This window comes from Mrakia frigida (assembly GCF_051309035.1).
Source record: "Mrakia frigida strain ATCC 22029 unplaced genomic scaffold BDY24scaffold_17, whole genome shotgun sequence".
In the NCBI taxonomy this organism is placed as follows: domain Eukaryota; kingdom Fungi; phylum Basidiomycota; class Tremellomycetes; order Cystofilobasidiales; family Mrakiaceae; genus Mrakia; species Mrakia frigida.
In genome coordinates this window covers 438,277-460,312 of record NW_027481264.1, presented here as the reverse complement: position 1 = coordinate 460,312, position 22,036 = coordinate 438,277, and the positions used below count along the sequence as shown (strand labels likewise).

General features: G+C 54.2%; 8 protein-coding genes across 8 annotated transcripts; 5 read left to right on the top strand and 3 right to left on the bottom strand.

Annotated features, from left to right (window-relative positions):
• Nucleotides 1-24: 24 nt before the first annotated feature.
• Nucleotides 25-3,819, top strand: RQC1 (Rqc1p). The gene is made up of 13 exons (XM_076640701.1): nucleotides 25-297; nucleotides 370-444; nucleotides 521-723; nucleotides 818-904; nucleotides 1,008-1,372; nucleotides 1,477-1,566; nucleotides 1,654-1,807; nucleotides 1,886-1,964; nucleotides 2,045-2,375; nucleotides 2,496-2,559; nucleotides 2,650-2,980; nucleotides 3,187-3,533; nucleotides 3,624-3,819. Exons 1-12 carry the CDS (start codon nucleotides 67-69, stop codon nucleotides 3,466-3,468), a joined length of 2,292 nt encoding a protein of 763 aa, XP_076496291.1. The 5' UTR covers nucleotides 25-66; the 3' UTR covers nucleotides 3,469-3,533; nucleotides 3,624-3,819.
• Nucleotides 3,424-6,791, top strand: BDY24DRAFT_73757 (uncharacterized protein). Its single transcript, XM_076645094.1, has 9 exons — nucleotides 3,424-3,533; nucleotides 3,624-3,981; nucleotides 4,049-4,084; nucleotides 4,171-5,381; nucleotides 5,475-5,572; nucleotides 5,657-5,823; nucleotides 5,933-6,134; nucleotides 6,219-6,301; nucleotides 6,373-6,791. Exons 2-9 carry the CDS (start codon nucleotides 3,652-3,654, stop codon nucleotides 6,604-6,606), a joined length of 2,361 nt encoding a protein of 786 aa, XP_076496290.1. The 5' UTR covers nucleotides 3,424-3,533; nucleotides 3,624-3,651; the 3' UTR covers nucleotides 6,607-6,791.
• A 370-nt stretch (nucleotides 6,792-7,161) lies between these two features.
• On the top strand, nucleotides 7,162-10,628 carry BDY24DRAFT_390665 (uncharacterized protein). The gene is made up of 8 exons (XM_076640700.1): nucleotides 7,162-8,197; nucleotides 8,274-8,471; nucleotides 8,549-8,858; nucleotides 8,930-9,284; nucleotides 9,380-9,453; nucleotides 9,524-9,632; nucleotides 9,703-10,109; nucleotides 10,190-10,628. The coding sequence occupies exons 1-8, from the start codon at nucleotides 7,581-7,583 to the stop codon at nucleotides 10,619-10,621; spliced, it is 2,502 nt and encodes an 833-aa protein (XP_076496289.1). The 5' UTR covers nucleotides 7,162-7,580; the 3' UTR covers nucleotides 10,622-10,628.
• Nucleotides 10,629-11,308: 680 nt separating this feature from the next.
• On the top strand, nucleotides 11,309-13,186 carry BDY24DRAFT_390663 (uncharacterized protein). The gene is made up of 5 exons (XM_076640699.1): nucleotides 11,309-11,752; nucleotides 11,830-11,843; nucleotides 11,961-12,039; nucleotides 12,169-12,232; nucleotides 12,441-13,186. Exons 1-5 carry the CDS (start codon nucleotides 11,645-11,647, stop codon nucleotides 12,686-12,688), a joined length of 513 nt encoding a protein of 170 aa, XP_076496288.1. The 5' UTR covers nucleotides 11,309-11,644; the 3' UTR covers nucleotides 12,689-13,186.
• Nucleotides 13,187-13,948: 762 nt separating this feature from the next.
• BDY24DRAFT_390659 (uncharacterized protein) lies at nucleotides 13,949-15,073 on the bottom strand. The gene is made up of 3 exons (XM_076640698.1): nucleotides 14,559-15,073; nucleotides 14,269-14,473; nucleotides 13,949-14,180 (listed from the first exon to the last, which is right to left on the bottom strand). Exons 1-3 carry the CDS (start codon nucleotides 14,965-14,967, stop codon nucleotides 14,174-14,176), a joined length of 621 nt encoding a protein of 206 aa, XP_076496287.1. The 5' UTR covers nucleotides 14,968-15,073; the 3' UTR covers nucleotides 13,949-14,173.
• Nucleotides 15,074-15,248: 175 nt separating this feature from the next.
• On the top strand, nucleotides 15,249-16,515 carry HAP3 (Hap3p). Its single transcript, XM_076640697.1, has 5 exons — nucleotides 15,249-15,518; nucleotides 15,630-15,740; nucleotides 15,904-15,989; nucleotides 16,072-16,123; nucleotides 16,196-16,515. The coding sequence occupies exons 1-5, from the start codon at nucleotides 15,309-15,311 to the stop codon at nucleotides 16,484-16,486; spliced, it is 750 nt and encodes a 249-aa protein (XP_076496286.1). The 5' UTR covers nucleotides 15,249-15,308; the 3' UTR covers nucleotides 16,487-16,515.
• Nucleotides 16,516-16,756: 241 nt separating this feature from the next.
• BDY24DRAFT_390655 (glycoside hydrolase superfamily) lies at nucleotides 16,757-20,295 on the bottom strand. The gene is made up of 17 exons (XM_076640696.1): nucleotides 19,941-20,295; nucleotides 19,837-19,852; nucleotides 19,607-19,690; nucleotides 19,467-19,534; nucleotides 19,313-19,365; nucleotides 19,156-19,234; nucleotides 18,866-19,074; nucleotides 18,712-18,760; nucleotides 18,611-18,621; nucleotides 18,386-18,544; nucleotides 18,266-18,303; nucleotides 18,179-18,201; nucleotides 18,024-18,102; nucleotides 17,863-17,946; nucleotides 17,272-17,798; nucleotides 17,042-17,206; nucleotides 16,757-16,970 (listed from the first exon to the last, which is right to left on the bottom strand). Exons 1-17 carry the CDS (start codon nucleotides 20,110-20,112, stop codon nucleotides 16,945-16,947), a joined length of 1,842 nt encoding a protein of 613 aa, XP_076496285.1. The 5' UTR covers nucleotides 20,113-20,295; the 3' UTR covers nucleotides 16,757-16,944.
• A 533-nt stretch (nucleotides 20,296-20,828) lies between these two features.
• BDY24DRAFT_390652 (ADP-ribosylation factor-like protein 2) lies at nucleotides 20,829-22,036 on the bottom strand. The gene is made up of 7 exons (XM_076640695.1): nucleotides 21,928-22,036; nucleotides 21,717-21,827; nucleotides 21,603-21,619; nucleotides 21,380-21,525; nucleotides 21,215-21,295; nucleotides 21,030-21,145; nucleotides 20,829-20,960 (listed from the first exon to the last, which is right to left on the bottom strand). Exons 1-7 carry the CDS (start codon nucleotides 21,990-21,992, stop codon nucleotides 20,885-20,887), a joined length of 612 nt encoding a protein of 203 aa, XP_076496284.1. The 5' UTR covers nucleotides 21,993-22,036; the 3' UTR covers nucleotides 20,829-20,884.

Sequence of the window (22,036 nt, the reverse complement as noted above, 5' to 3'; positions counted from 1 at the left end):
AGAGAGGCGAGCTCGAAAGCTTTCCCGATTTTGGAGTTTCGAACTCCGCTTCAAAGGAAAGTAGGGATGACGGGGAGTCGTTTTTGTACTTCTCTCTCAAACCACGACGAGCCCGATTTAGAGATGAGCAAACGACTCAACAAGAGACAGCAAAGACTGGAGGACGAGTTCAAGCACGCTGAGGAGCAGGCAGCGGCAGCAGCGATCAAGAAGCCTGAGGTTCAAGAGGAGGAGGAGGAGGAGCAGGAGTTGATCTCGACTCGATCGACTACTGGGGGCGGAGGAGCGTTCGCTGCTGTAAGTCCAGATCAGAGGTTGAATTATATAGATGTTGCTGAAGCTGATCATGCTGTTTTCGTTCGAATCCAGCTCAACGATGGTCTGGACGACGCTGAGGAAGAAGAAGAAGAGGAGGACGAGGTGGAGGTCGACACGCCAAAGAAGGTCAGCTCTCTCTCCCAACCCTCGATATATATACAGGCACGTCAAGCTCACCTTCTTCTTCTTCGTTTACTATCAGAAATCCAACAAGAAGAAGAAAAAGAAGAAGACCAAGACCGGTCTCCCTTCCGATCTCCTCGACTCTTCAGCCCCTTCCTCCCCTGCTTCCATCTCGACCCCATCTCGTCAAACTCCTGGGTCGAAGGGAGCCAAATCCACTCCTTCGAAGGATGCTATGGGAATGGACGAGCTCGATAGGGCTTTGTTAGAGATCAAGGCGAAGTGAGTCATTTCTTTTCTCAGCGAGTCGGATCCGGTTGAGCTCGAGCTCACCTTCTCCTTCCTTCCCTCCTTCTTCGTTCGTTATTTTCACTAGGTTCGGAGACCTCGACCAACCTGCTACATCCACCAGTACTTCTTCTCAACCCGCCGAGTCTACTTCCTCGTCATCTTACGCTCTCAGGTCAGTCCTACCTCTGTTACGTAGCTCAGCTTCTTTTCCTTCGAGCTCACCTCACCTTTCCCCTTCTTCCTTCCCTCCCTCCATCTCTCCCTCAATCCCACAGAACCCTCCTCTCTGTAGACCTCAAAAACCTCGACGCCGACGCCGAACTCCGTAAATTCTTCGGTTCCAAAGTCGTTGGAAACGCCGCTTCCTCTTCCTCCTCCTCCTCAGGCAAACGAGGCACCCTCCTCAAGACCCACCTCGCCAAACCTCGAGGAAACTGGCCTCCTCCGAATACGTTCTTGGGTCTGGGAATGAGGGAGCTGACGGAAGGGGAGGTGAAGGAGAAGAGAAGAGGGATGGGGTCGAAGGGGTTGAAGGACAAGGAGGACGGGAGCGGGAGTGCGGAGAGGTGGTGGACGTTCGAGCATGGTGGAGGGTGGAGGGAGGCGGAAAGGCAGTTTTTGGGTGCTGTAGGGAGTCATGGTTAGTTGGGTTTGGGGATTGGGTGGATTAAGGTTGAGGAGAGAGAGAGACGCCGTTTGCTGATTCGCTTCGTTTCGTTCCTTTGCGCGTCCATTTCGAAACAGACCCAAATCAACTTTTCGCTCTTCTTCAGGTCTTCCCTTACCACACCGATACGATCTTGCAGATGGGAGAAGTTTATCGACAACAAGCTGGTTCGTTTCTCTCCCTTCTTCCTTCCTTCGTTCGACGCGTCTCGCCATCTAATCTTTTCCTCCCTTCCTCTGCTTCGTTCCGATCAGACCTCTCCCAAGCCTCGGAATACATCGACCGAGCCCTCTTCGCTTTTGAACGAGCCTTCGCTCCAGGGTTCAACATCGCTCAGGGAAACGTTCGACTCGATTTCGACCGCGTCGAGAACAGAGGGTTCTACCTTGCGTTGATTCGGAACCTGCAGTCAGTCCTCGGTTTTTCGACTATCTATTCTTCTTTGAGACATACCACTGAAGTTCATGTTTGCTCGATTGTTGCTAGGTTCCTCGGTCGACGAGGCTGCTGGGTCACGTCCTTCACGTTCGCCAAACTCCTCCTCGCTATGGATCCTCACACCGATGTTCGTCTCGCTCTTTCCCTCAGTCCCATCGCCCTCCTAAACTCACAACCCACCCTTTTCGCTCTTCGTTCGATTCACAGCCCCAAGCCTCCCTCCTCTGGCTCGACTTCCTCGCCATCAAATCCAACTCCCACACCTGGCTCCTCTCCCTCCTCTCCACCTGGGACGCTTCCCTCTCCGATTTGGGCTGGAAGTCCGCTTCCAAAGAGAACGAGAAAGAAAGGATCGTGCTGAGTGCACTACCGGGGATGGGGTGGGCGAAAGCTTTGGCTTTGAGGGCGGAGGAGAAGAGCAAGGAGAAGAAGGGCGAGAAGGAGGAGAGTGGGGAGGGAACGGAGAAGAAGAGTGACGAGGCGCTGAGGGAGGCGATGATGACGTTCCCTTGGGTGCTGCCGCTGTTGGCTGACAAGGGTGAGTGCTTTGGGGTTTCGCATGGTTTGGAGGAAGGAGGGCAAGGGAGAGGAGGGAGACGAGGGACTGACGCGTCTCGTTTCGATCTTCTTTGTTCTCGTTTTTGTTCGGGTTCCGCAGTCGGATTCAGCATACCTCCCGAAGCGAGGAATCATCCTCTCCTTGAGCTTCGACTTGGATACGAGTACATCTCCGCTCTTTCCTTCGCTCGCTCCCTCGCTTCACGTCCTGACCTTTTCCCTTCCCTCCCTCCCCACCAACCCATCCCACCCAGACCCGGTCCTCTCACACCCCTCCATCTCCTCTCCCACATCTACGTCCTTCGTTCCTCGGCCCTGTGGAAAGAACTCCCAACCCTCCACTGGCTCCAATCCCGTCTCCCTCACATCCTCCCTCTCCTCCTCTCCCCGTCCAACGCTTCCTACCCACCCCGCCAGGCCGTCTTGGACCATTTCAAGAACGGGACGCCGGAAGGAATCGTGAGGCATGTGATGGTGGCGGAGGATAATTCGACGCTGCTGGGATTCTTGGAACCGAGGGTGAGGGAGGGGATGGGGATGGCGTTCGATCCGCTGCCGCCTAGGAGGAGTGTTAGTAGTTATGATGTGAGTGGGAGGAATCCTTTTCTTTTCTAGAAGTGTGTTTGAAGGTCGAGGGGCTGGAGGAGACGAGACGAGACGAGACGAGACGAGGGATCGGTTGCTCGACGCGTCTCTTTCTCCTCCTTTCCCTTCCATCCTACCTCCCTTTCCTCAACTAACTCCCTCTCCCTCTCCCTCCCTTCGTTTTTTCCCCGTCCCTCTCTCAACAGAACAACTACTTCATGGGACTCACAACTCGTCGTTCCGCCGCCGGACGCAACCGATCCAACGACGACGACGAAGCCGCCCAAGAACAAGCAGGCTTCCTTCAAGGATTCATCAACTCGCTCATGGAATGGACTCGACCTGGCGCCGAAGGAGGGCCCGGAGGCGAGGACGAGGGTGTTCTGAGAGCGTTGGCGGGGAGGGTGAGGGAGGTTTTTGGAGGTGAAGGGGTGAGTCTCGCCGAGGACGAACGATTCGTACTTCCCGTCCGAAGATTTTGGAGCTGACGAAGTGAACCTTGGGTTGTGATTCGGAACAGACGGAGGAGGAGAGGAATGAGACGTTGATTCAGGTGAGCTTGTCGCGTCTTTCCGCTCTTCTTTTCGTTCGACGACGACGACGGCTGACCTTTGTTTTCTTTCGTTATCGCGTGTGTGCCTAGATCATGGCGATGGCTGGTGTCCCTCAAAATGGAGCAGGTGGTCAGGGAAGAGGGATTCCGGGAGGGTTCCCTGGCCAACAGACGTACGACGACGAGGAGGACGGGAGCGGGAGTGAGGAGGATCGATGATCCCTCGTCTGTTTTGGCTTTTCGCGTAGCAATCATTAATTTTATCGCAAGATGGCTTTCTCTCACGCTTCTATCTCTGAGCAAACTTTCGACTCAAAACTGGACACGAACGGTCGTCAAGGAGGACGCTTCCCTCTTTCGTCTCGCTTCGAGCTCAAAACAAAGCAGGCGCCAACGTCGACCTCCCTCCTCCTTCCCTGTTCAAGATATGTCAGGCTGGCACGCAAACGTTCGTCCCTCCTACCCTTACCCACCCCTTTCCCTTTCCTAACCATCTTGTATCCGTTCCGATCCAGACCAAATCCGTGAAATCCTACGGGAAGAACCGCACCGTTCGTCCTTCTCCTCCCTCCTCCTTGTCCTCCTTCTCCTTCTCTCTCTCGCTTACCTCTTGTTCTAACCCGTTTCGTTCCATTAGAGAGTCGTCAAAGTCCTCGTAGACCTTTCCGACACGCCCGTCAAGGACCGATCTTCAACGCTCTCGCCTGTGTACCAGCATTCGAGTCCTGCGAAGAAGCTTCAGTTCGTGCGAGCTTCGAGCTCGATGGGGAGCTTAGGAGGAGCGAGGAAGGATGTGTTGCAGGACAAGAATGGAAGAGGGGAGGGTGAAGGGAAGAAGAATGGCTTGGGATTAAAGATTAAGGGGGTGGATGGATGCAAAGGAGGGAAGAAGGAGGGAGGGAAGAAGGGGAAGGAGGTGTTTACGGTTGGAGACGACGAGGTTGATGAGCTCGACGAGGACCAGGAGAACATCGGAATCACCACCAGCAGGATCTCTAGCAGAGCTTCCAAATCATCCGTATCCTCGCTTGGATCGTCCTCCTCCGCTGAGGTAGAGCTCGTCGTACGGAAGCCCAAGGGGAGGAACCACCAAACCATCCCTTCCTCTCCTCCCTCCTCCTCCTCCAACGCTCCCTCCCCGATCATCAAGAGTCGAACGACTCGATCCTCAGCTTCCCCAGCACCTTCCTCAGCATCCACGACGACCAGGAGTTCAAGATCGGCCAGCGCTCGAGCCGTATCGGACTCTCCTCCTCCTCGACGAACAACGACGTCAACACGATCCAAACGAGCTGCTCGAGTCGTTCCGGATACCCCTCCTTCCTCTCATGCTTCGCCTCTCCCTTCTCCTGCACCCACTCAACAGCTCCACTCCGACGACGACGACGACGAAGAAGACAATGAAACGACCCTCAAACCCCTGCCTCCTTCAACATCGAGCTCACTCTCCTCCCTCCTCCTCGCCTGCAACCAAACCACTCCGTCCTCCTTCACCTCCTTCCTCTCCAACCCGCTCTTCTTCCCCTCCTCTTCTTCGGCCAACAGGATCATCACCAAAGTAGGGGAAGCGACCTACTCGGAGGTGTTCTCTCTTTCGTCCGGAGAGGGACAGAGGGATTTGGTGATGAAGGTAGTTCCGTTGATGATGCGAGGCGACGAAGAGGAGTTGGAGGTCGCAATGGAAGGGTTGGGGTTGAAGGATGTGAAGGAGGTGGTGGTGAACGAGGAGGAAATCGACGAGCTGGACGAGGAAGCTGAGCCGACATGGAGTGATCCGAAGGATGTTGCGAAGGAGGTCAAGCTGGGGAGGTTGGTGGGTGAGCTGGAAGGGTTCTGTGATTTGATTGGGTGAGTCGACGAACGAAGTTTTGGAATCGGGAGGAGGGTGATGTGTTGCTGACGTTTGGTTTTCGGTTTGGCGTTCGTCCTTGTGTTGCTCAGAGCCTTCGTCGTCGAAGGAGCCTACCCGGATCAACTCCTCGAGCAGTGGGACAAGTTTGCGACGGAGAACCCCGAGAGGACGGAAAATGCTAGACCTTGTGAGTATCCGTCGACCCATTTCACCTAAAACATACCTTTCAGTACGAGGAATGAGAAACTGACCCGACTTGACGCGTTCCCAGCCGTCTTCCCCTCCTCCCAACTCTACGCCGTTCTCCTCCTCCCCTACGGAGGAGTCGACCTTGAATCCTACTCGTTCTCGAAAGCTCATGGATGGAGTGAAGCGGCTGGGGTGTTCTGGTCGGTGTGTCAGGCGATGGCGCTCGCGGAGGAGGAGGTCAGGTTCGAGGTGAGTTTGGACGCGTCGTTTCGTGTATCTGCCTTTCCTTCGCTCTTTCGAGCTCGACTTTCTGAAACTTCGAGCTGACTTCTCGCTTGCTTTTCGTCGGCTCACACAGCATCGAGACCTCCATCTAGGTCAGATCCTCATCCAACCCTCCTCCAACTCTTCAACCTCCTCTGGTCCATTCGATACCTCCTCGGGTCTGGAAACAACCATCATCGATTTCGGTCTCTCTCGAGTCGATGCTTCTGCTTCATCAGCTTCCTCCGATGAGACTTGGTGGACTCCTCTGGACGAAGAGATCTTCGAGGGCAAAGGTTCGTCCATTTTCTCAATCTCGACGCGTTCGTCGTTTCGTTCGTCGCTGACTCTCTCTCTCCCTCTCTGGGCTCGAAAATCAGGTCGTCAATGGGACGTCTACCGACTCATGCGAGAACACATCGGAGACGATTGGACGGGGTACCATCCCGAAACGAATCTCATGGTTCGTTCTTCGTTTCAACCCTGGCTCTCTCCCTCAACCCCCAACTAACCCCTCCAACCTTCATTTCGCAGTGGCTCTCCTACATCCTCACCTCCCTCCTCTCTTCCAAATCCAACTCCTTGCCCTCCAAACCCTCCTCCCGCCGAAGCAACACCAAACCCTCGCCGTCCGCGAGGGAGACCGAAGCGTGGAAGTGTTTGGACGGGACGAAGAAGGAGGTGGAGAGGGTTTTGAAAAACAAAACGGGTGGAGAAGGAGTGGGTGGGTTGGTGAGGTGGGGGAGGGAGAAGGGTTGGTGTGCTTAGCGAGGAAGAGGAGAGGGAGGAGGCGAGGGGAGTTCTTGCACGGCTGCTTTTGATTTCGGTTCTTGCTTTTGGGGATTGGGCTGGGTTGCCTGGGGTTTTTCGATTGAGATCGGTAGAGTGCTGCTTAATTTACCGGTGTGCTGGGTTGTCGTTGTTTTCTTGCATGGCTTCGTTTTCGTTTCGAATTGCGAGAGAGGAGTAGGAGGAGAGACGCGTCGAGAGAAAGACGAAGGCGAGGACAAGAGAAAGGGCGAAGAAGGAAAGTAGGTCCACGATATTACGCCTGAATAGAGAAGGAAGACAGGTTGCGCCATATGTAGATGCTCGGATCAACGAAGGAAGAGAGAACGAGACCGAGGAGCAGACGCGTCGAGCACGTCCCCTTTTTTGTCGATTCAGCGTCGGAACTTCGCTCTTAACTTCTCAGGAGCGAACTCGAGCAGCTTGAATATTAGTAGACCTCTTCATGCTTGAGACTCTAGAGGACCCTAGTATACACACAGCTCGACGACGCCTGAGATGCGACGCGATCGAAAGCTTGGCTCCAAACGATGGGGCGAGCTCGCTCGAACGCTCTCTTCTCCTCCAACGACCAGCATCGAGGAGACCTTTCTACCTCCCTCATCCCCACGCTTCTCCTTCGAAGCCAACCTCGCCGACCTCTCGCCTAGATTTTAAGTACCGGAAGCTGAGAAGCGAAGAGGGAGGCGTTCTTCGGTCGACCTCCTCTCTCCCTCCCTTCTCTTCGTTTCCTCGTCCAATCTTCAGCTTATCCTTCACCTGAACCTTGCTCCACTCGCCACCCAAACGAACCGGATACCAAACCCTTCCTTTACAAGCAGTTTTCGGCTCTCTGAGAGTTCGGCTTCCCCTTTGGGAGGCTCCTTCTCCCCGACCTGTTCAAAGCTCGACTCCCTCTCAGACTTGCTCTCTTCGTCCCCAACCGCATTCAGCAGTTCGCCACCTCCCTCACCATGTCGTACAGTCCCATCCCTCTAGTCGATATGGACTCATCAACGATGGATCCTCTCCCGAAACGCAGGAGGTCCAAAACCTCAAGCTCAACCGCTCCCCTTCGCTTCCTCCTCGTCCTCCTCCTCCTCGCCGCTTTGGGTTTCGCCTCCTTCTACACCTGGACTCAAGGTTTCCTCATCTTGAAGAAGCTCTCCAAGTCCTACAATCCGCATTCAGCTCTGCACGCTTCGCACGGAGGAGCCTTGGGAGAGAACGAGGTCGTCCACTCGCTGTTCGGATCGAGGAAGGAAGGAGGAATCGAACGCTTTGATCTCGTCGCCAGCATCTTCGTTATCGACAGGAACCGCTCAAGAAAACACCGTCGTCCTAGCAAGGCTGGGAACCTTACTCTGGACGCTGGAGTTGTCACCCCGACTCTCAGCGCGAGGAGGAACAGCGTCTCTGTCTCCAGCATGGTCACCTCGTCGAGCTCGAGCGGCGGCAAGGCTGGAGGTCGTCCTCGTCCCAAGCAGCCTCAGTGGGAGAGAGTTTGGAGTGAGGTAGTGATAAAGGACTTGGAGGTTGGGACCGCGTCTAGGCAGGTGGTGGTGGAGGCAGTTTTGCCTGGTCGAGTGATGTGAGTCCTTTCTCTTTCAATTCGAAGGTGACTTCCCTTCCTCCACCACTCACGTTCGCTCTCCCTTCGTCTACAGTTCCGCCATCCAAAAAGAATCGTACGGAGTCGATGTCCAAGCTAGCTTCCACCTCCAACCTTCCTCCTCCATCTCCTCCTTCGACCTCGTCGGTCTCAACTCCACTCATTATCTGTCGACGCTCAACAAGACGATGGGCGATGGCGTTTGGTACTCTCGAGAAGAGAAGTTTCCTCTTCCCTTCCCAGCAGTTGGAAGGTTAGCTATTTTGCGCTCCCTGTCGTCGCTTCTCTCAATCTGTCGTCGCTGACTCTCTACTACTTCCATCCTCGCAGAACCCTCGAGGATCAGAAGAACGAAACAACACCCTGGACGTCTCGCCTCGACGGATCTCCTCGGATCACCCTCATTCAAAGATCCTTCGGCTCCTATCATCGCTCGAGACCCTCCGAACCCGAACCAGAGAACGACGACGACGTCGAGGAAGACGATGGATCCACCGTGAACGAACCCAACCACTACGGCTTCGACTCGGAAAGGAAGAACTTGATCGTCACGCGTTCGTCCGTCACCCTCGTCTCGGATTTCCCGACCTACGAGCTTGCTGCCTTCAAGAAGAAGATGAACGCCCTCAAGAACAGAGAGGTGAGCAGCAAGTTTCTGTTTCGACTTTGCTTCGCTTCGAGCTGACGGTTCTTCTTTCCTTCCTTTCTCAGTCGAGGTGCATGAGACGAATGAGCGAATGGGGAGCGTGTCGGAGGTCCTTCAACCGTAACGGACACTTCGAGAACCTCATAGAGATGGGATCGCCGGAGGATCTTGCTGAATTGGACGCGAAGGCGGCAAGGAAGTTGGCGAAGGAGTTGAGAACGAAGGAGCAGTCGAGCGAGGAGGAGACCGTTCCGGACGAGGAGGAGGTCGAGGAGGTCTCACAGAGGGAGGTGAAGGGATGGAGATACGCTCCTTTCGTGGTGTCGAACTACGGGAACGCTGGAGACAACGATGTCGTCGAACTCCCGAGGAAGGCGAACACAACGAGGGAGACGGAGGACGACGAAGAAGAGACGAAACGTGAGTTGGCTTCGAGTTCCTCTCTCTGCCATTCCTTCCTTGCGAAGAGGCACGTACTGATAAATCGAACCTCTTCTATCCCTTCGCTCGTTTAGCTCTGGAGCTGCCCGATTTCCCGTTCAACTGGACGATCAGCTTCGCCGCGTTGTCTCCTCTCCGACTCTCCGTCGTATGTTCTCTCGTTTCTCATCTTGCTTGTAGATCTCGAGCAAAATCTGACACACCTTCCTTTCTTGCAGTCCTCCGAGTTCCTTCAAGATGGAAGGATGCCACACGTCCTTGGGTTGTACGCGTCGGACGACGACGCTCATTCTACCGCTTCAAGCGCAGACAAGTTCGAGGTTCTCAGTGCGTTCTTCATCTTCCTCGCTTTCAAAACGACCCGAGTCGACTCGTTCTCTTCCTTTCCTTACCACAGACGCCGTCCTCGGACACAGGTACGATCCCAAATCTCGACCCATCGTCCGATTCCTCCTTCGTCAACTCTCCAACCTCTTCTTCTACACGTCCATCCTCCTCTCCGGCCACTACTGGTTCACCCGCTCCTACTCAACTGGAATCTCCATCTCCGCCTACGCCATCGACACCCTCGTTCGAGTCGTCCTCTTCTTCATCTCGGCAGCGTTCAGGAAAGGACAACGAATCGACTTCGTCCTCTCCCCTCTCGTCCTCTTTGCGGCTTCGCTCGTTTGGACTCTGGCTGGGAAGTTGGAGTGGAACTGGGGGACTTGGTTCCCTATGGGAGTAACGAGGAGGAAGTCGACGCATGCGGAGAGGACGAGCTCGAGGTTGGATTTCAAGTTCGGATGGGGTCAACGAGCTTTGGTGAGTCGTCTCTTTTTTTGCCTCGACGCGTCTTTCTTTCTCGAAACAGCCCTGACGTTCTCACGTTCTTCTTTGCGTAGGCCACCATTCTCGCCTACCTCATCTTCCTCTACCTTCCCTTCCTCCCCGACCTCATCTCAGCGTCTCCTCCCGCTCACCCTTCCCTCACTCCCGCCTCCCTCTCCTACGTCCACGACCTCGCCTCCACCTCCCTCACCCGCTTCATCAAACCCACCTACCACACCTCTCGATTCGTCGTCTTCCTCGCCCAATCCCTCCTCAACCATCGCTCCAAGACGTTCGGAGGAAGCTACAAGGTCGTCGCGTTCCTCGAGTTCGGATCGGAGGTTCTCTCGTCGCTCCCGATCGTTCTTTCGTCGAGATGGGGAAGATGGGAGTTGATGGATCCTTGGAAGGTTACGAATTTGATTGAGGTGGTGATGAGGGGAGTGCTGGTTTGGCAGGCGGTGAAGTTTGGGAAGGTGAAGCAGGAGGAAGAGGAGGAGGAGTGAACGAAGAACGACGCAGCAACAAACGTAGGTTATATAGAAGTCTGTAGATTATTTAATAAAGTTTCTCTTTGAACGTTAAACACAAGGTTTCTATGGGCGAAGAGCGTTCTCCGAACCTTGACCGAAGAACGGAAGAGGGAACGGTTCGATTCTCGTCGCGTCGTCAACGTCCCTGCTTCCTCTTTTTGCCTCGATTCTTGCCATCGCGAGGCTTTCGTTGGACTCTTCTTTCATTTCACGTCCAGAAAGGCCCTCGTCTTGCGTCTAGGCTCTTCCCAGCCTTGCTTTTCGTGCTTTCCGCTCTTTCTCCGGCGTCGCGTTTCGTCGGTTCTCCGACTTTCTTGTGCTCCAGACCTGCTCGATTTCCCTTGTCTACGATCTCTTGACGCTCCTTTGACGCGATCCTGTTTTTTCTGTATCCTGTTCTTTTAAAGGAGTGGCTCTACCTTCGTTGCAACCAGGAGAAGAGAACAAAGATCTCGAAGATTAAGGTCGTCCCGTCCGACGCTCGAACGATCTCATCTCCCCGCCGAAAAACTTCTCACCCTCCCAAAGCTCCGAAAACCTTCTCCTCTCCTTGTCTTCTTTGTTCTTCTTCTGTCCCCTTGTTTTCATTGATGAAAACTGCGCGATCCTTGCATCCTTGGCTGTTGTTCGACTCTTGCTCCCTAATCCTCTTCCCCTTCAACCGCCAACACTCCTCTCTTTCCCTCTCCTTTGTTTCCCCTTCCCTCTTCTCCAGCCAACACCCAGCACCCCACTCTCTTTTCAACCCACCCACCTTCATTTTTCCCCAGCCATGATGTTCTCTTCCCCTCAGTCCTTCTTTGTTCTCTCTCTCGGCCTTCTGTCAACAGTCGCTGCTCGTCCGTTCCTTTTCTCCTTCCCTCCCTTTCATCCCTCCTCCTCAATTCTGCTTCCTTTTTCCTCGGGATTTTTTCGCTGACCTTCTTCTTCTTCTCCCTCTTGACTTCACGATGAACGTATACAGAAGGATCCCTGAACCCTTCTCTCAACGCTGTGATGAAGCGAGAGACGCCGTTCGTGAACCCCGTCTCGAGCTTGGACTTCAGCTCGACCGTCCCTTCCGACTGCAAGTACCCTTGCAGGGATCTCCTTTCTATGGACAAGGTTAGTCGCTTCGTATACACCTCTCTCTCTTCTACCAGAAACTGATTCTCGCTCTCCCTTTTTCCTTTCTCTTTCAGACTTGTTCGGCAGAGTGAGCAACCACCCTCCTTCCTTCCCCTTCCTTCGGTTCCCCTCGAAGAATCGTCCATCCTCCTTCCCTCGACGATCGTTGCTGACTTTCGTTCATTCCTTCCCTCTCCCATCTCAGTACTACCTGTACCGGCCAGCTTCTCTGCTCGACGACAGGGTTGAACTCTCTCGTCCAGTGCAACAACTGTGTCCTTCAGGTACGCACGCTCCCTCCTCCTTCCCTCCTCTTTCCCGTCCTAAATGAGCATGCCGAACGCGACAAAGATACGAGTTGTCGATCCAAAAGCTGATTCTTTTCCATCTCTTGGGTCTTCGATGATCTATAGCTCGCCAACCGAACCACCGGTGTCTCGTCGTCGCTCTACGCGAATGTCACCACCATCCTCACCTGTTCGTTCCTCCTTTCCTTGCTCCTCTCCTCTCCTCTCCTCTCCAACCCATCTATCCACCTCGCCATCAGCCTTTACTCCTCTCTCTACCTACGCCTCCTCATCGAATCGCTTTCCTCGACGTCTTCCTTCGAGGACCTGCCGAGCTCACCCGAAAAACAACACTCTGACTGACCTACTCTCCTCCCTCCTTCTTCCCTCCCTCCCAGCCACCGAATCTCTCTGCAAAAACGCTTCCCTTACAGCCACTCCCAACACCACCATCATCCCTCTCGCCGACTTCACTCCCTGGGCTGAGACCTCTACCGCTCAGACCAACCTCTCCGGCGACGGTTTGACCTCGTCGGGAGTTGGAGCTGCTGGCGAGGGGACCTCGTCCGCTTCGCCTCGACTCGTTGGAGGAGCTCTCACTGGAGTGGTGGTCTCCCTCGTCGGTGGATTGGTGGTGATGCTCTAGATGGAAGGAGTCACGCCAGGCCTGGGATCGAGACTTGGTTGGAGGAGAGGTCTCGTCTCGCGGTCTTCGTTTCTCACGTTTCGTTTCGTCTCAGCTCGTTTGCTTTGGTTGCTTGTCGCTCTCTCTCTCGCTCCTACCTTATTCGCTCTCTCTCTCTCTTCTCTTTCTTCGGGGCTTCTTGGTCAGGCAGGGTCGAGCGCGTCGGTTCGGTCGGGCGGTTTGAGCTTCTCTTCCTCGATGGAACGTCGCTCTTCTTCCCTTCCCCTCGCCCTCTCCCTCGTACTCTCGCTCTTTCCTTGATCTACCTCTTCTTTTTTGATGGTTCGCTTTTTGCTCTTACCCTCTGCTTTCTTTGCTTTTGCCTTTCTCCTCATTCTCTTTGTTCGACCTCGATGGTCCTGGTTTTCGTCTCTTGCACCCCTCTCGTTTGATACCTAGGGTTTCCTCTCTTCTTCTTTCTTGGAATTCGGAATGGAATGCAGTCGTTCTGTTTTGGAATCTTTCGTTGGGGTCGAGAGAAAGAGAGGGAAGCAGAGAGGGGTCGAGCCAGACGCGTCTTCGACGTTGCTTTCGCTTCCTCCCGCTTTCAAGTCGAGCTCAAGCAGCAGGTCATTCAAATCCCAATTATTACCCTCCGTTGTATGAACCTCGCCCTAAGCTGATCTCGGCGAAGAAGCACTGGAACGTCAAGAACGGCAGGGCGTCAGCTCGACCGTCGTCTCGCTCCTCTCGCCGCTGTCGCGACTCACCATAAAACCCTCCAAATCCAACCACCATCCAGATCAACCCCGCTCCCACAAAGACCCCAATCACCAAACCCAACGAGCTCTCCTCCTCGTTCAATTTCCACCCCACCAACTTCATCAACGCCTGATAAGCAAGGCCGGAATGAGTGCACCAAGCCAGGAGAAGAAGACCCGTCTCCTTCTCCTTCGAGTCGGCCTTCCAGATGTGAGCGATGGCGAGGTAGTCGAGGAGAGGGGTGACGATCAAAGCGAGGAGGTAGAGGTAGATGTATATCCGGAGCGACTGATGAGCCTCCTCCGACCAGATGCTGACGAGGATGATGGAGATGAGGGGGATCGAGGCGAGGAGGATGAAGCAGACGTAGAGCTTGGGAGGGAAGATGAAGTTCGTGGTGGTGCGTGGAGGGATTGGGGTGTAGGATTCGATCATTTTGGGAGATGATGGTGGTTCGAGGAGACCTCGAAGGGCGGAGGGAGAAGGAGGGAAAGGGTTTAAAGGGTTTCCGGCAGCGAGTTGTCCGACTTCGAGGTCCGTCACTGTTTTGCAGTCAAGAGGCGAGAAGATCAGCGTTCTGAGCTCTTCGAGGGCAGGAGAAGAACGAGAAGATAGAGGAGAGTGCAGAGCTCACGAGTACGAGACTCCTAGGTGTTCAACGGGACCGTAGCGAGAGACAGAAGAAAGAGAAGACGCGTCTAAGGTCCGTTTGACAGGTCGGGACGAGAATAGATCTTGCGAGGCTCAGGAGCTGAAAAGAACGATGAAAAGGGAGAAGGAAGGAAGTCAGCATAGATGGAGAGTAGGTAGAGGAAGAAAAAAGTGAGAAGGGTACGCACATACAGACTCGAAGGTCTTCTTCCTCTTCCTCTCTCTCCTCCTCTTCCCTCACTTTCGCCTCCTTCGCTCTTGCCCTGTTCTCCTTCCTTCTCGCCTTCCTTCTCTCCTTCGCCTGCTCTCGAAGCAAGAGCCCTTCCCTCTGCCACTCCAGCCCAGCTGTCCGTTGGTCGTGGAATCCAGCCCGTAGATTCAGCTCGCACAATCCTGGAAAGCGAAAGGAAACCGAGATCAACTTGAACGAAACGAGGAAGTGTGCTTCTGATCTCTGCCGTCCTGGAGCTGAACTCACCACCGAGCCCAGCGACGAAGAGGAAGAACGAGAGTACCACGAGGAGAACCATGACGGGGATCTTGATCTTCCGAGGGACCTCTGAACGATCCATCCAGCGATAAAGGAGAAAGTCGGCGGAGACGAGGACGTATCCGAACTGGAAGCAGTAGCAGAACCACCAGAACGTAATCTCCTCGACTCTTTTGGTTGATTTCCATATGATCTTGATGGAGATGTAGTCGAGAGGGAAGCAGAGAAGGATGGTGGTGATGAAGAGGAGGAAGTCGAAGGGAGGGGAGAGTCCGTTCATCCACACGACGTGAAAGAGAGCCGTTGGAATCAGTGCGACTGCCATGAAGGTGCGAGGAGGACGGAATTCCGGTGGTTTGTCAGGTGTAGGGAGTTCGGAGGAGTGAATGTGGTTCATGGCGAATCTGGGGCGGGAAGGAGACGGTGGCCGTTTGAGGAGAGAAAAGAAGAGAGGAGGGAGGTTCGAAGGTGACAAGCTCACCGCTTCCCCTCCTTCCCTCTTCTCAAGCGAGCTGTAAGTCCAAGATCTGCTACTTTCACCCTCCTGCTCGATGGGAGCGTGCACTATTGAAGTAGATAACGTTGCCCGGAAGCAATTTTTTCGGACTGCGATCTCCGACTCTTGAGCTCGACCGAAGAACGCATGCTCTCGATTTCAACGTCGCCCTTCTTTTCACCTCAAACCTCCATCGACGCTTCCATCCTCTCCCCATCACCCTTCTCTCTCTCGTCTCTACTATGTCTGCACCCTACGAACTGTCTCCTCAAAACGCAGAAGCTTCTTCTTCCTCCCTTCCAGCACCACCCCTTCCTTCTCAAGCCTCCGGTCCTGCAGGTCGAGTTCCCCTTCAACCTCTCGCTTCCATCTCTCAAGACGACGTCGACGACAACCACGACTTCACAGAGGAACAGGTCGACGAGTACAGAGAGCAGGATCGATTCCTACCAGTCAGTACAGTCTCTCCGATCTGGATGGGATCACAATGAGGACGAGATCGGAGGGAGGGAGGGAAGGAAGAGAACAAGAGAGAGAGAGAGCTGACCCGCCGGTCTGATTAGATAGCCAACGTTTCTCGAATCATGAAGGATTGTCTCCCTGCTTCTGCCAAGATAGCAAAGGAGAGCAAGGAGTGTCTACAGGAATGCGTATCAGAGTTCATCTCCTTCATCGTGAGCTTTTCTCTCTCTTCTTTCCTCGCTCTCCTTCCTTCCTCTTGTCGTGAAGAAGGAAGGGGACGACGTCGAACATGTCGTCCCTTTGCTTGCCTCTTTCGACCTCGAGACCATCGCTGATCCTTCTTCTCTCTGTTCTGTCGATGCTTTGGCGATGCAGACCTCGGAAGCTTCCGAACGATGCAAGATTGAGAAGAGGAAGACGATGAACGGGGAGGATATCCTCGAAGCGATGTCTGCTCTTGGGTCCGTCTCTCTCTCCCTCCTTCTCCTTCCTCCTTCATCCTCTCTGACCTTTCCCTGATCTTCACCTCTCTCGCCATCTCAGTTTCGACAACTACGTGGAAGCCTTGAAAGTCTACCTCGCCAAATACCGAATGGTTCGTTCACTCGAACCGTCCTCTCCCCTCCCACCTTCGTCGTCGCTGACCTTCCTCCCTCCTTCCCTCCAGTCCCAAGTCAACAAACCCAAACGCTCCTCCAAATCATCTAAGAAGGACAAGGCTCAGCTGTCGGGTGGGGAAGGCGAGGACGGAGGAGCTTCTGGATCGGGATCGGCTGCTGTGAAGGAGGAGGACTTGGACGACGAGGAAGGGTTGGATTCCGATTCGGAAGACGAGAGGGGTTGGAAGTTTGAGCTTGAGGGTGGGAAGAGTGCTGCCGGAGGGAATGGTGGTATGGGAGGTGGGCTGGGAGAGGATATAGACGAGAGGGTAACGAAGAGGGCGAAGCTTGATCAGTAGACGTTTGATGCGATCTTTCTTCCCCGTTGCTCGACGAGATACTGACGAGAGAGAAAAAAACGAGCAGACGAGATGGCCCCCTTGATTTTGTCGTCTGGATGTGAGCTCACTAACCGTCCGTTCGCTTCACTTCTCGCTGAAGATCTTGAGTCTCGACGAACCCCCAGACGCGTAGAGCTCGAATTTGACCCCTTTCCTTAGATCTCTTCACGCCCAATCTCTCCCTTCTCCATCTTGACCCTGACCGAGGACAGTAATGGAAGATCTCAGTGAAGCAAAAACAAATGCGATTTTGACATCTGAAAAGAGAGAGCGACAGGACTTCAAGCCCTTAATAGAGGAGACGGTCCTCGTCTCGACCCGGAGACGAAGACCAGCCGCTTCTAGCGACTTGATTGAGGGACGGAAACAAAAATGAGGAGAGAGAGAGAGAGCATTTAAGAAGATCGAGTCGGCTTTTAGACCGAGATAGCGGCCTTGCAGACTGAGGAAGAAAGAGAGCCGGAAGTCAGGAACGACGAGACGCGTCAAAGGCGAAAAGAAGAACGGACGAACCGTTGTTCTGGGCGTCACAATCCCCGACAGAGTAGACGAGGTTTCGACCTTGGTTTGCCGCGTTGGCGCAGAGGTTGTGCTGCTTGTCGCAGGACTTCGAGAGAGCGGTGTAGAGCTCTCCAGATGAAACGGACTCGTCGCCAATCAGGTAGCCTCGTCCTCCGACTGGATAGGACGGAGATGATGTCAGCGATGGAGATCGAAGGAAAGGTTCAAAGGTGGAGACTCACCAGTAACGGGAATGGCGTAGATGTCTCCGAGGTGACCAGTGTAGGTTTGCAGTCCGAGGTCGGGAGAGGATCCAGTCGCGACTGGGGAGGTAGCGGAGGAGGTAGCGGTGGTAGGAGCGACGATCTCAGTGACGGTGGAAGTGAGGGTGAGAGTTCTGAAGGAGGGATGAGAAGGAATCAGCGTAGTTCGAGAAAACGACGCGTCGAAAGATGGGAAGCGAGGCCGGAGGACGACGAAGCCAGTGGGAGCAACGCTCTCGACAGCTGAGGAGGTAATGACCTCGACAGAGCTGAAGGTAGGCTCAAGAGCAACGGTGGTAGAGACCGGAGCCTCGATGGAGGCACTGGTGGAGGAGGGAGTAACGATGGGCTCGATGGAAGAAGAAACCTTGGGCGTCTCGGCCGGAGGAGCGGCCGAGGTAGTGGCGGGAGCGAGGGAGGTAGAAGTGGGCTCGACGGTGGTGCTAGAGATGGTGGGAGTGGGAGCAGCCGAAGTAACGACGACGGAGGTGGTGGTGGGAGCGGCGCTGAGACGAGAGTAGCGATGTGTCGTCAGTTCTGTTCTTGTTTAGCAAAGACGGGCGAACTTACGAGGTTACAACCGCCGAGGTCTTGATGAGAGTAATGGCTGCGATCAAGGAGGTGGTGGGCTTGACGGACGTGGTGGCGGCGGCTCTGAAAGGAGAACATGATCGACGACGCGTCAGGAAAGGGATCTTCCCGACGAGATGGGATCGTTCGATGGAACTTACGAGGTTACGGCAGCGGCAGTGGTAGTGGCGGGAGAAGATCCAGGGAAGTAGGGCTGGATGGCTTGTTTGACGAGCTCGTCTGAAAAGAAGAGCGAACCGAAGCGACGTGAGCAAGAACTCTTCGAGCTTGAAGAGAGCAACCTTATCCAACTTACTGTCGGATCCATCAGCGTTGGGGCTGGAAAAAAGGTCGAAGTCAGCTCGAGGTTTACGAACAGAGATATGAGATGATTCGAACGCACACAATCGAGAGCTCGTAGGAAGTGGAGAATGCTCCAGCCTGATGTGCGAATCGTCGGCGGCAAGAATCAAAAACCCAGATCAGCGTCGACCTTTCATCTCTCTTTTACAAGATGACTCACACTCCAGACAGTGAACCCAGCGAAGGTTGAAGGGTTGGCGGCGATGTACTTGAGCTGAGATCCGAAAGCAGTGATGCAACCAGCGTTGTTTCCAGCTCCAGTCTCCGAGACGATAGCCTGACGTCCGACGGACGCGAGCCAAGTGCTGAGTTGGGTGAACTGAAAGAAGAAAGACATCCTGGTCAGAAAACGCGAGGGATTCGAGGATGATGAAGAAGGACGAACGAGAGCGACGTCTAGATAGCCAGAGAATGGAACGGGAGCGAGGAAAGGTGAGGTCAGTAACGAGCGCAGTCGAGAAGAAGAACTGTGAAAAGGACACCGACTGTCGGTAGTGCAGGTAGTGCTGGTTCCTGATCCGTCAGAGTCGAGGTACTGGAAGAAGAAGAGCGAGCAGGAGCAGAGCCGATGGTCAGCTCGAGTTCGAGAGCGTCCCGTACCGCTCTGTTTACGAATCGGGGAGAAAGATTCAGAACAAACCTGGTGAATGTCGATGAGGAGTCGAGAAGAGTCAGAAGTGGTGTCCTTGATGGTGACAAGTTGAGGGCCGCTGGTGGAGATCATTGACGCGGCGTGGGTCCAGTCGTTTCCGGGGAGGAGAATTGACTGAGATGTAGCTCCGGCGGCTCGAATAGCGGTGACAGCGGCTTGGAGAGATGTGACGAAAGATCCGAAGTTGGCGAGATCATCTGTTGCAAGAACGAGAGGAAAGGGCGACGCGTCAGTCGAGATCTCAAAACTGGAGAGAACTCGAAGCGGGAAGAACGAACGAGGCTCGTTCATCAGTCCGAAGATGACGTTAGGCTGCGAAGCGTACTTCTTAGCGAGCCTAGACCAGAGGTCGGCGAACTTTGAGGAGCAAGAACAGAGGAGAAAGGTCAGCGTCGAGTCGTGCGATCCTTTGCAACGAATCAAAACGTAACGAACCTGCGCGTTGGAAGGTCCATCGACTCCAACGACACCACTGTTCAGTCGAGCGTCTGTTGGATAGAACCGAGTGAGGAAGAAGGTCAACTCGAAGTCCAAGAACTTGCTCGAGCTCCGAGAGGAAGGCAGAACGCGAAAGAAACGACGAATCTACAGTTGAGGTCAAGGATCACGTAGCCTCCAGTCTTGAGACCAGCTTGGACGTAGGTATCGAGAGTAGCACTGAGTAATCAACAGAGGAAGTTTCAGTGAGGATACGAGGGAGAAAGGAAGAGCAAGAGTGCTTGAACGTACGCGAAAGACGCGTCGAGCTCTCCTCCGAGGGTAGGCTGGAGGTACTGCCAACCGAAGGGGATTCGGAAAGCATTGGCTCCGAGACTAGGTGAGAGTTGGAGGGGTTGAAAGGAAACAGGGACGAGATGTAAAAGGGAACAGGAGGAAAGTGTCAGATCGAGAAACTGAAGGCGCACCCCCGAACAAACGCCCTCCTTCGTTTCAGATCGAAAAAAGCAAGCGAGACTCACGCTGCGAAGTGAGCGACTGAAATGTGAAAGGGTAGGGCGGAAGATGTGTCAGAGGTCGCAACACGAAGAGGAGAGGTGAGGGAAGGGTGAGGGAAGAAACTCACTCTGCGAAACGTCAGGAGCAACGAAGTTTCCAGACCACCCCCAGGTCGTCATCCCGAAGTCTAGACCGGCGATGTTGACTCCACCGAGACGAGGAAGGGCAGCTCGCCGTTGAATGGGAAGAGCAGAGACGAGAGATGAGGCGAGGAGAAGGGAGAGGGAGGGCAAGATCATGGCGTGAGGTGTGAGACGAAGATCGATGGAGTTGTTTGTTGAGGTTGTTGGATGGTAAAGAGAAGGAAGGTGATGGCCGTGTGGGCGTGGAGAGTACTTTTGAAGGACTGACGAGGGGGGAAGGGGGAGAGGAAAGAGAGTTCGGACTAAGGGAGAGGGAAGAGAGAAGGAGGAAGATGATGGGGGTCAGCGGCGGAGAGAGATCCGGCTTCCAGTTTTTTATGCTTTCGAGCTATAGGGGTGTCGGAGAAGGAACTGGTTGAAACAAGAAGATGTGCGACGTGGAAAGAAACACGCGTCGTACCCCCCTGCAGATCCTGGTCTCTCTGTCGGAGTTGAGAGATCAGGCAGGAGAAGGGGGGTGTGTTTCGTCGACGCGTTTCAGAGGACGCGAGATCGTCAGCCTCTCAGGAAGGTGGTGAAAGGGAGAAAAAATGTCAGAAAGAGTACGAATGATACGCTCGGAGATGTTTCTGGGAGATGAAAAGCTCTCTATCGCGATAAGGTGGAATGAAAGTGAGACTCACTTCAGGTAATCCAGAGCTTGTTTGAGGGTCGACGCGTGGAAAAGTCGTGGCTGAATCGTCACGACCCAACCAGATCTGCCTTCGTAGATGCTTGGGAGGCTTGAAGGTACATAGTGCTTCCACGGTGGGATCATCAGGAGCGAGTGAGTTCTCGATGCAAGCTCGACTGCTCTTAAAACTTACAAGAAAGAAAGGTCGTAGCGTTCATGAAATAAAGTCGTCGGAATCGTCCTGGATCCTGTCCGTCAAGCTATCGGTACTACAGATGGTTCGACTTCGAGCTCCGCAGTAGGCGGTCCTCCAGAGATACCGTAGTAGAGCCTAGGGAATTGGACGGAAGGCGATCAGCTTCACGCGTCGAAGAGGAGGGAGGGCAGCACAGAGACATACCTTCCAGCCACATCATTCACCACCCAATCCAAGCCTTCGACCAAGTTCTCTCCAGTCACAGCTGAGCAAGGTTGAATCCTCCAACGATGCGATTTTATCGAAGGCAGGTCGAGAGCCTGGGTCGAAAGAAGAGAAGAGGGGATCAGCTCGAGCTCATCCTGTCTTTGAAAGTCCATCTGACTGACCTCCTTGATCTCCGCCGACGACATCGAGTTCCGTACATCTTGCTTGTTGGCGAAGATGAGCAGCGTAGCTCCTGCGAGTCGCTGAGAGCGGCGAAGAACGATAAGCGGCCAAAGAAGCAATGGTGAGCTCGACGCGAAGGAAGAGAAGGAAAGGGTCGAGCTCACATCTTCCACGAGCAGACTCTCGAGCTCCCTCTTGCAGTCCTCCATCCGTAAGCGATCTCCAGAATCAACCACCCATACGACTGCATCTGTTTGCTCGAAATAGTTCCTCCAATACGGACGAAGGGTTCGCTGACCTCCGACGTCCCCTGTGGGAGAGAAGGTCGAAGAGGAGAAGAGGTCGGTGAGCTCGTTCGAAGACAGCTTGGAAAAAATCTTCACTCACAAACGTTGAGAGTGTATCTGGAAGCATAGAGAGATGAGCTTAATCAGCTGCTGGGGCTCTAGGGGAAGCGATGGGCGAGGAGAACGAGGGGAAAGGAAGGAAAGTCGAGCTCACCCTTTGTGAGCAAACGTCTTGATCTCGAACCCCAGCGTTGGACTGACGGTCCTGATATCCTCTCCGTTCATCTTCTTGAGGATAGTAGTCTTCCCAGCGTTGTCGAGGCCGCTGAAAGGTCAGAAACGCAGCTGCCGTTAGTCTCGAGCATGGGAAAGAAGAAGAAGAGGGAAGGAGGAGGGAAGTGAGCTTGGGAGGACGAGGAACTCACAGGAAGAGGATCCTCATTTCCTTCTCTTTGAACCTGTTCTTCCTGATGATTGTGAGCAGTCCCATGCTGAGAGACTGCAGAAGTTGAGAAAAGGTAAAGAAAGAGGTCG

Excerpts from the sequence above, each read along its gene's own strand:
- RQC1 (XM_076640701.1), top strand. The coding sequence starts at position 67 with ATGACGGGGAGTCGTTTTTGTACTTCTCTCTCAAACCACGACGAGCCC. Across the intron at positions 445-520 it reads AGGTCGACACGCCAAAGAAG|AAATCCAACAAGAAGAAGAA; the intron begins GTCAGCTCTCTC and ends GTTTACTATCAG. Across the intron at positions 1,965-2,044 it reads CTATGGATCCTCACACCGAT|CCCCAAGCCTCCCTCCTCTG; the intron begins GTTCGTCTCGCT and ends TTCGATTCACAG.
- BDY24DRAFT_73757 (XM_076645094.1), top strand. The coding sequence starts at position 3,652 with ATGGAGCAGGTGGTCAGGGAAGAGGGATTCCGGGAGGGTTCCCTGGCC. Across the intron at positions 4,085-4,170 it reads CCTACGGGAAGAACCGCACC|AGAGTCGTCAAAGTCCTCGT; the intron begins GTTCGTCCTTCT and ends TCGTTCCATTAG. Across the intron at positions 5,824-5,932 it reads AGGAGGAGGTCAGGTTCGAG|CATCGAGACCTCCATCTAGG; the intron begins GTGAGTTTGGAC and ends CGGCTCACACAG.
- BDY24DRAFT_390665 (XM_076640700.1), top strand. The coding sequence starts at position 7,581 with ATGTCGTACAGTCCCATCCCTCTAGTCGATATGGACTCATCAACGATG. Across the intron at positions 8,859-8,929 it reads ACGCCCTCAAGAACAGAGAG|TCGAGGTGCATGAGACGAAT; the intron begins GTGAGCAGCAAG and ends TTCCTTTCTCAG. Across the intron at positions 9,633-9,702 it reads AGACAAGTTCGAGGTTCTCA|ACGCCGTCCTCGGACACAGG; the intron begins GTGCGTTCTTCA and ends TCCTTACCACAG.
- BDY24DRAFT_390663 (XM_076640699.1), top strand. The coding sequence starts at position 11,645 with ATGAAGCGAGAGACGCCGTTCGTGAACCCCGTCTCGAGCTTGGACTTC. Across the intron at positions 12,040-12,168 it reads GCAACAACTGTGTCCTTCAG|CTCGCCAACCGAACCACCGG; the intron begins GTACGCACGCTC and ends GATGATCTATAG. Across the intron at positions 12,233-12,440 it reads TGTCACCACCATCCTCACCT|CCACCGAATCTCTCTGCAAA; the intron begins GTTCGTTCCTCC and ends CCTCCCTCCCAG.
- BDY24DRAFT_390659 (XM_076640698.1), bottom strand. The coding sequence starts at position 14,967 with ATGAACCACATTCACTCCTCCGAACTCCCTACACCTGACAAACCACCG. Across the intron at positions 14,474-14,558 it reads CTTCGTCGCTGGGCTCGGTG|GATTGTGCGAGCTGAATCTA; the intron begins GTGAGTTCAGCT and ends TTCGCTTTCCAG.
- HAP3 (XM_076640697.1), top strand. The coding sequence starts at position 15,309 with ATGTCTGCACCCTACGAACTGTCTCCTCAAAACGCAGAAGCTTCTTCT. Across the intron at positions 15,519-15,629 it reads AGCAGGATCGATTCCTACCA|ATAGCCAACGTTTCTCGAAT; the intron begins GTCAGTACAGTC and ends CGGTCTGATTAG. Across the intron at positions 15,741-15,903 it reads CAGAGTTCATCTCCTTCATC|ACCTCGGAAGCTTCCGAACG; the intron begins GTGAGCTTTTCT and ends TTGGCGATGCAG.
- BDY24DRAFT_390655 (XM_076640696.1), bottom strand. The coding sequence starts at position 20,112 with ATGATCTTGCCCTCCCTCTCCCTTCTCCTCGCCTCATCTCTCGTCTCT. Across the intron at positions 19,075-19,155 it reads CGGACTGATGAACGAGCCTC|ATGATCTCGCCAACTTCGGA; the intron begins GTTCGTTCTTCC and ends TTCTTGCAACAG. Across the intron at positions 18,761-18,865 it reads TCCTCATCGACATTCACCAG|TACCTCGACTCTGACGGATC; the intron begins GTTTGTTCTGAA and ends TTCTTCTTCCAG.
- BDY24DRAFT_390652 (XM_076640695.1), bottom strand. The coding sequence starts at position 21,992 with ATGGGACTGCTCACAATCATCAGGAAGAACAGGTTCAAAGAGAAGGAA. Across the intron at positions 21,828-21,927 it reads GAAATGAGGATCCTCTTCCT|CGGCCTCGACAACGCTGGGA; the intron begins GTGAGTTCCTCG and ends CTGACCTTTCAG. Across the intron at positions 20,961-21,029 it reads GTGAATGATGTGGCTGGAAG|GCTCTACTACGGTATCTCTG; the intron begins GTATGTCTCTGT and ends CCAATTCCCTAG.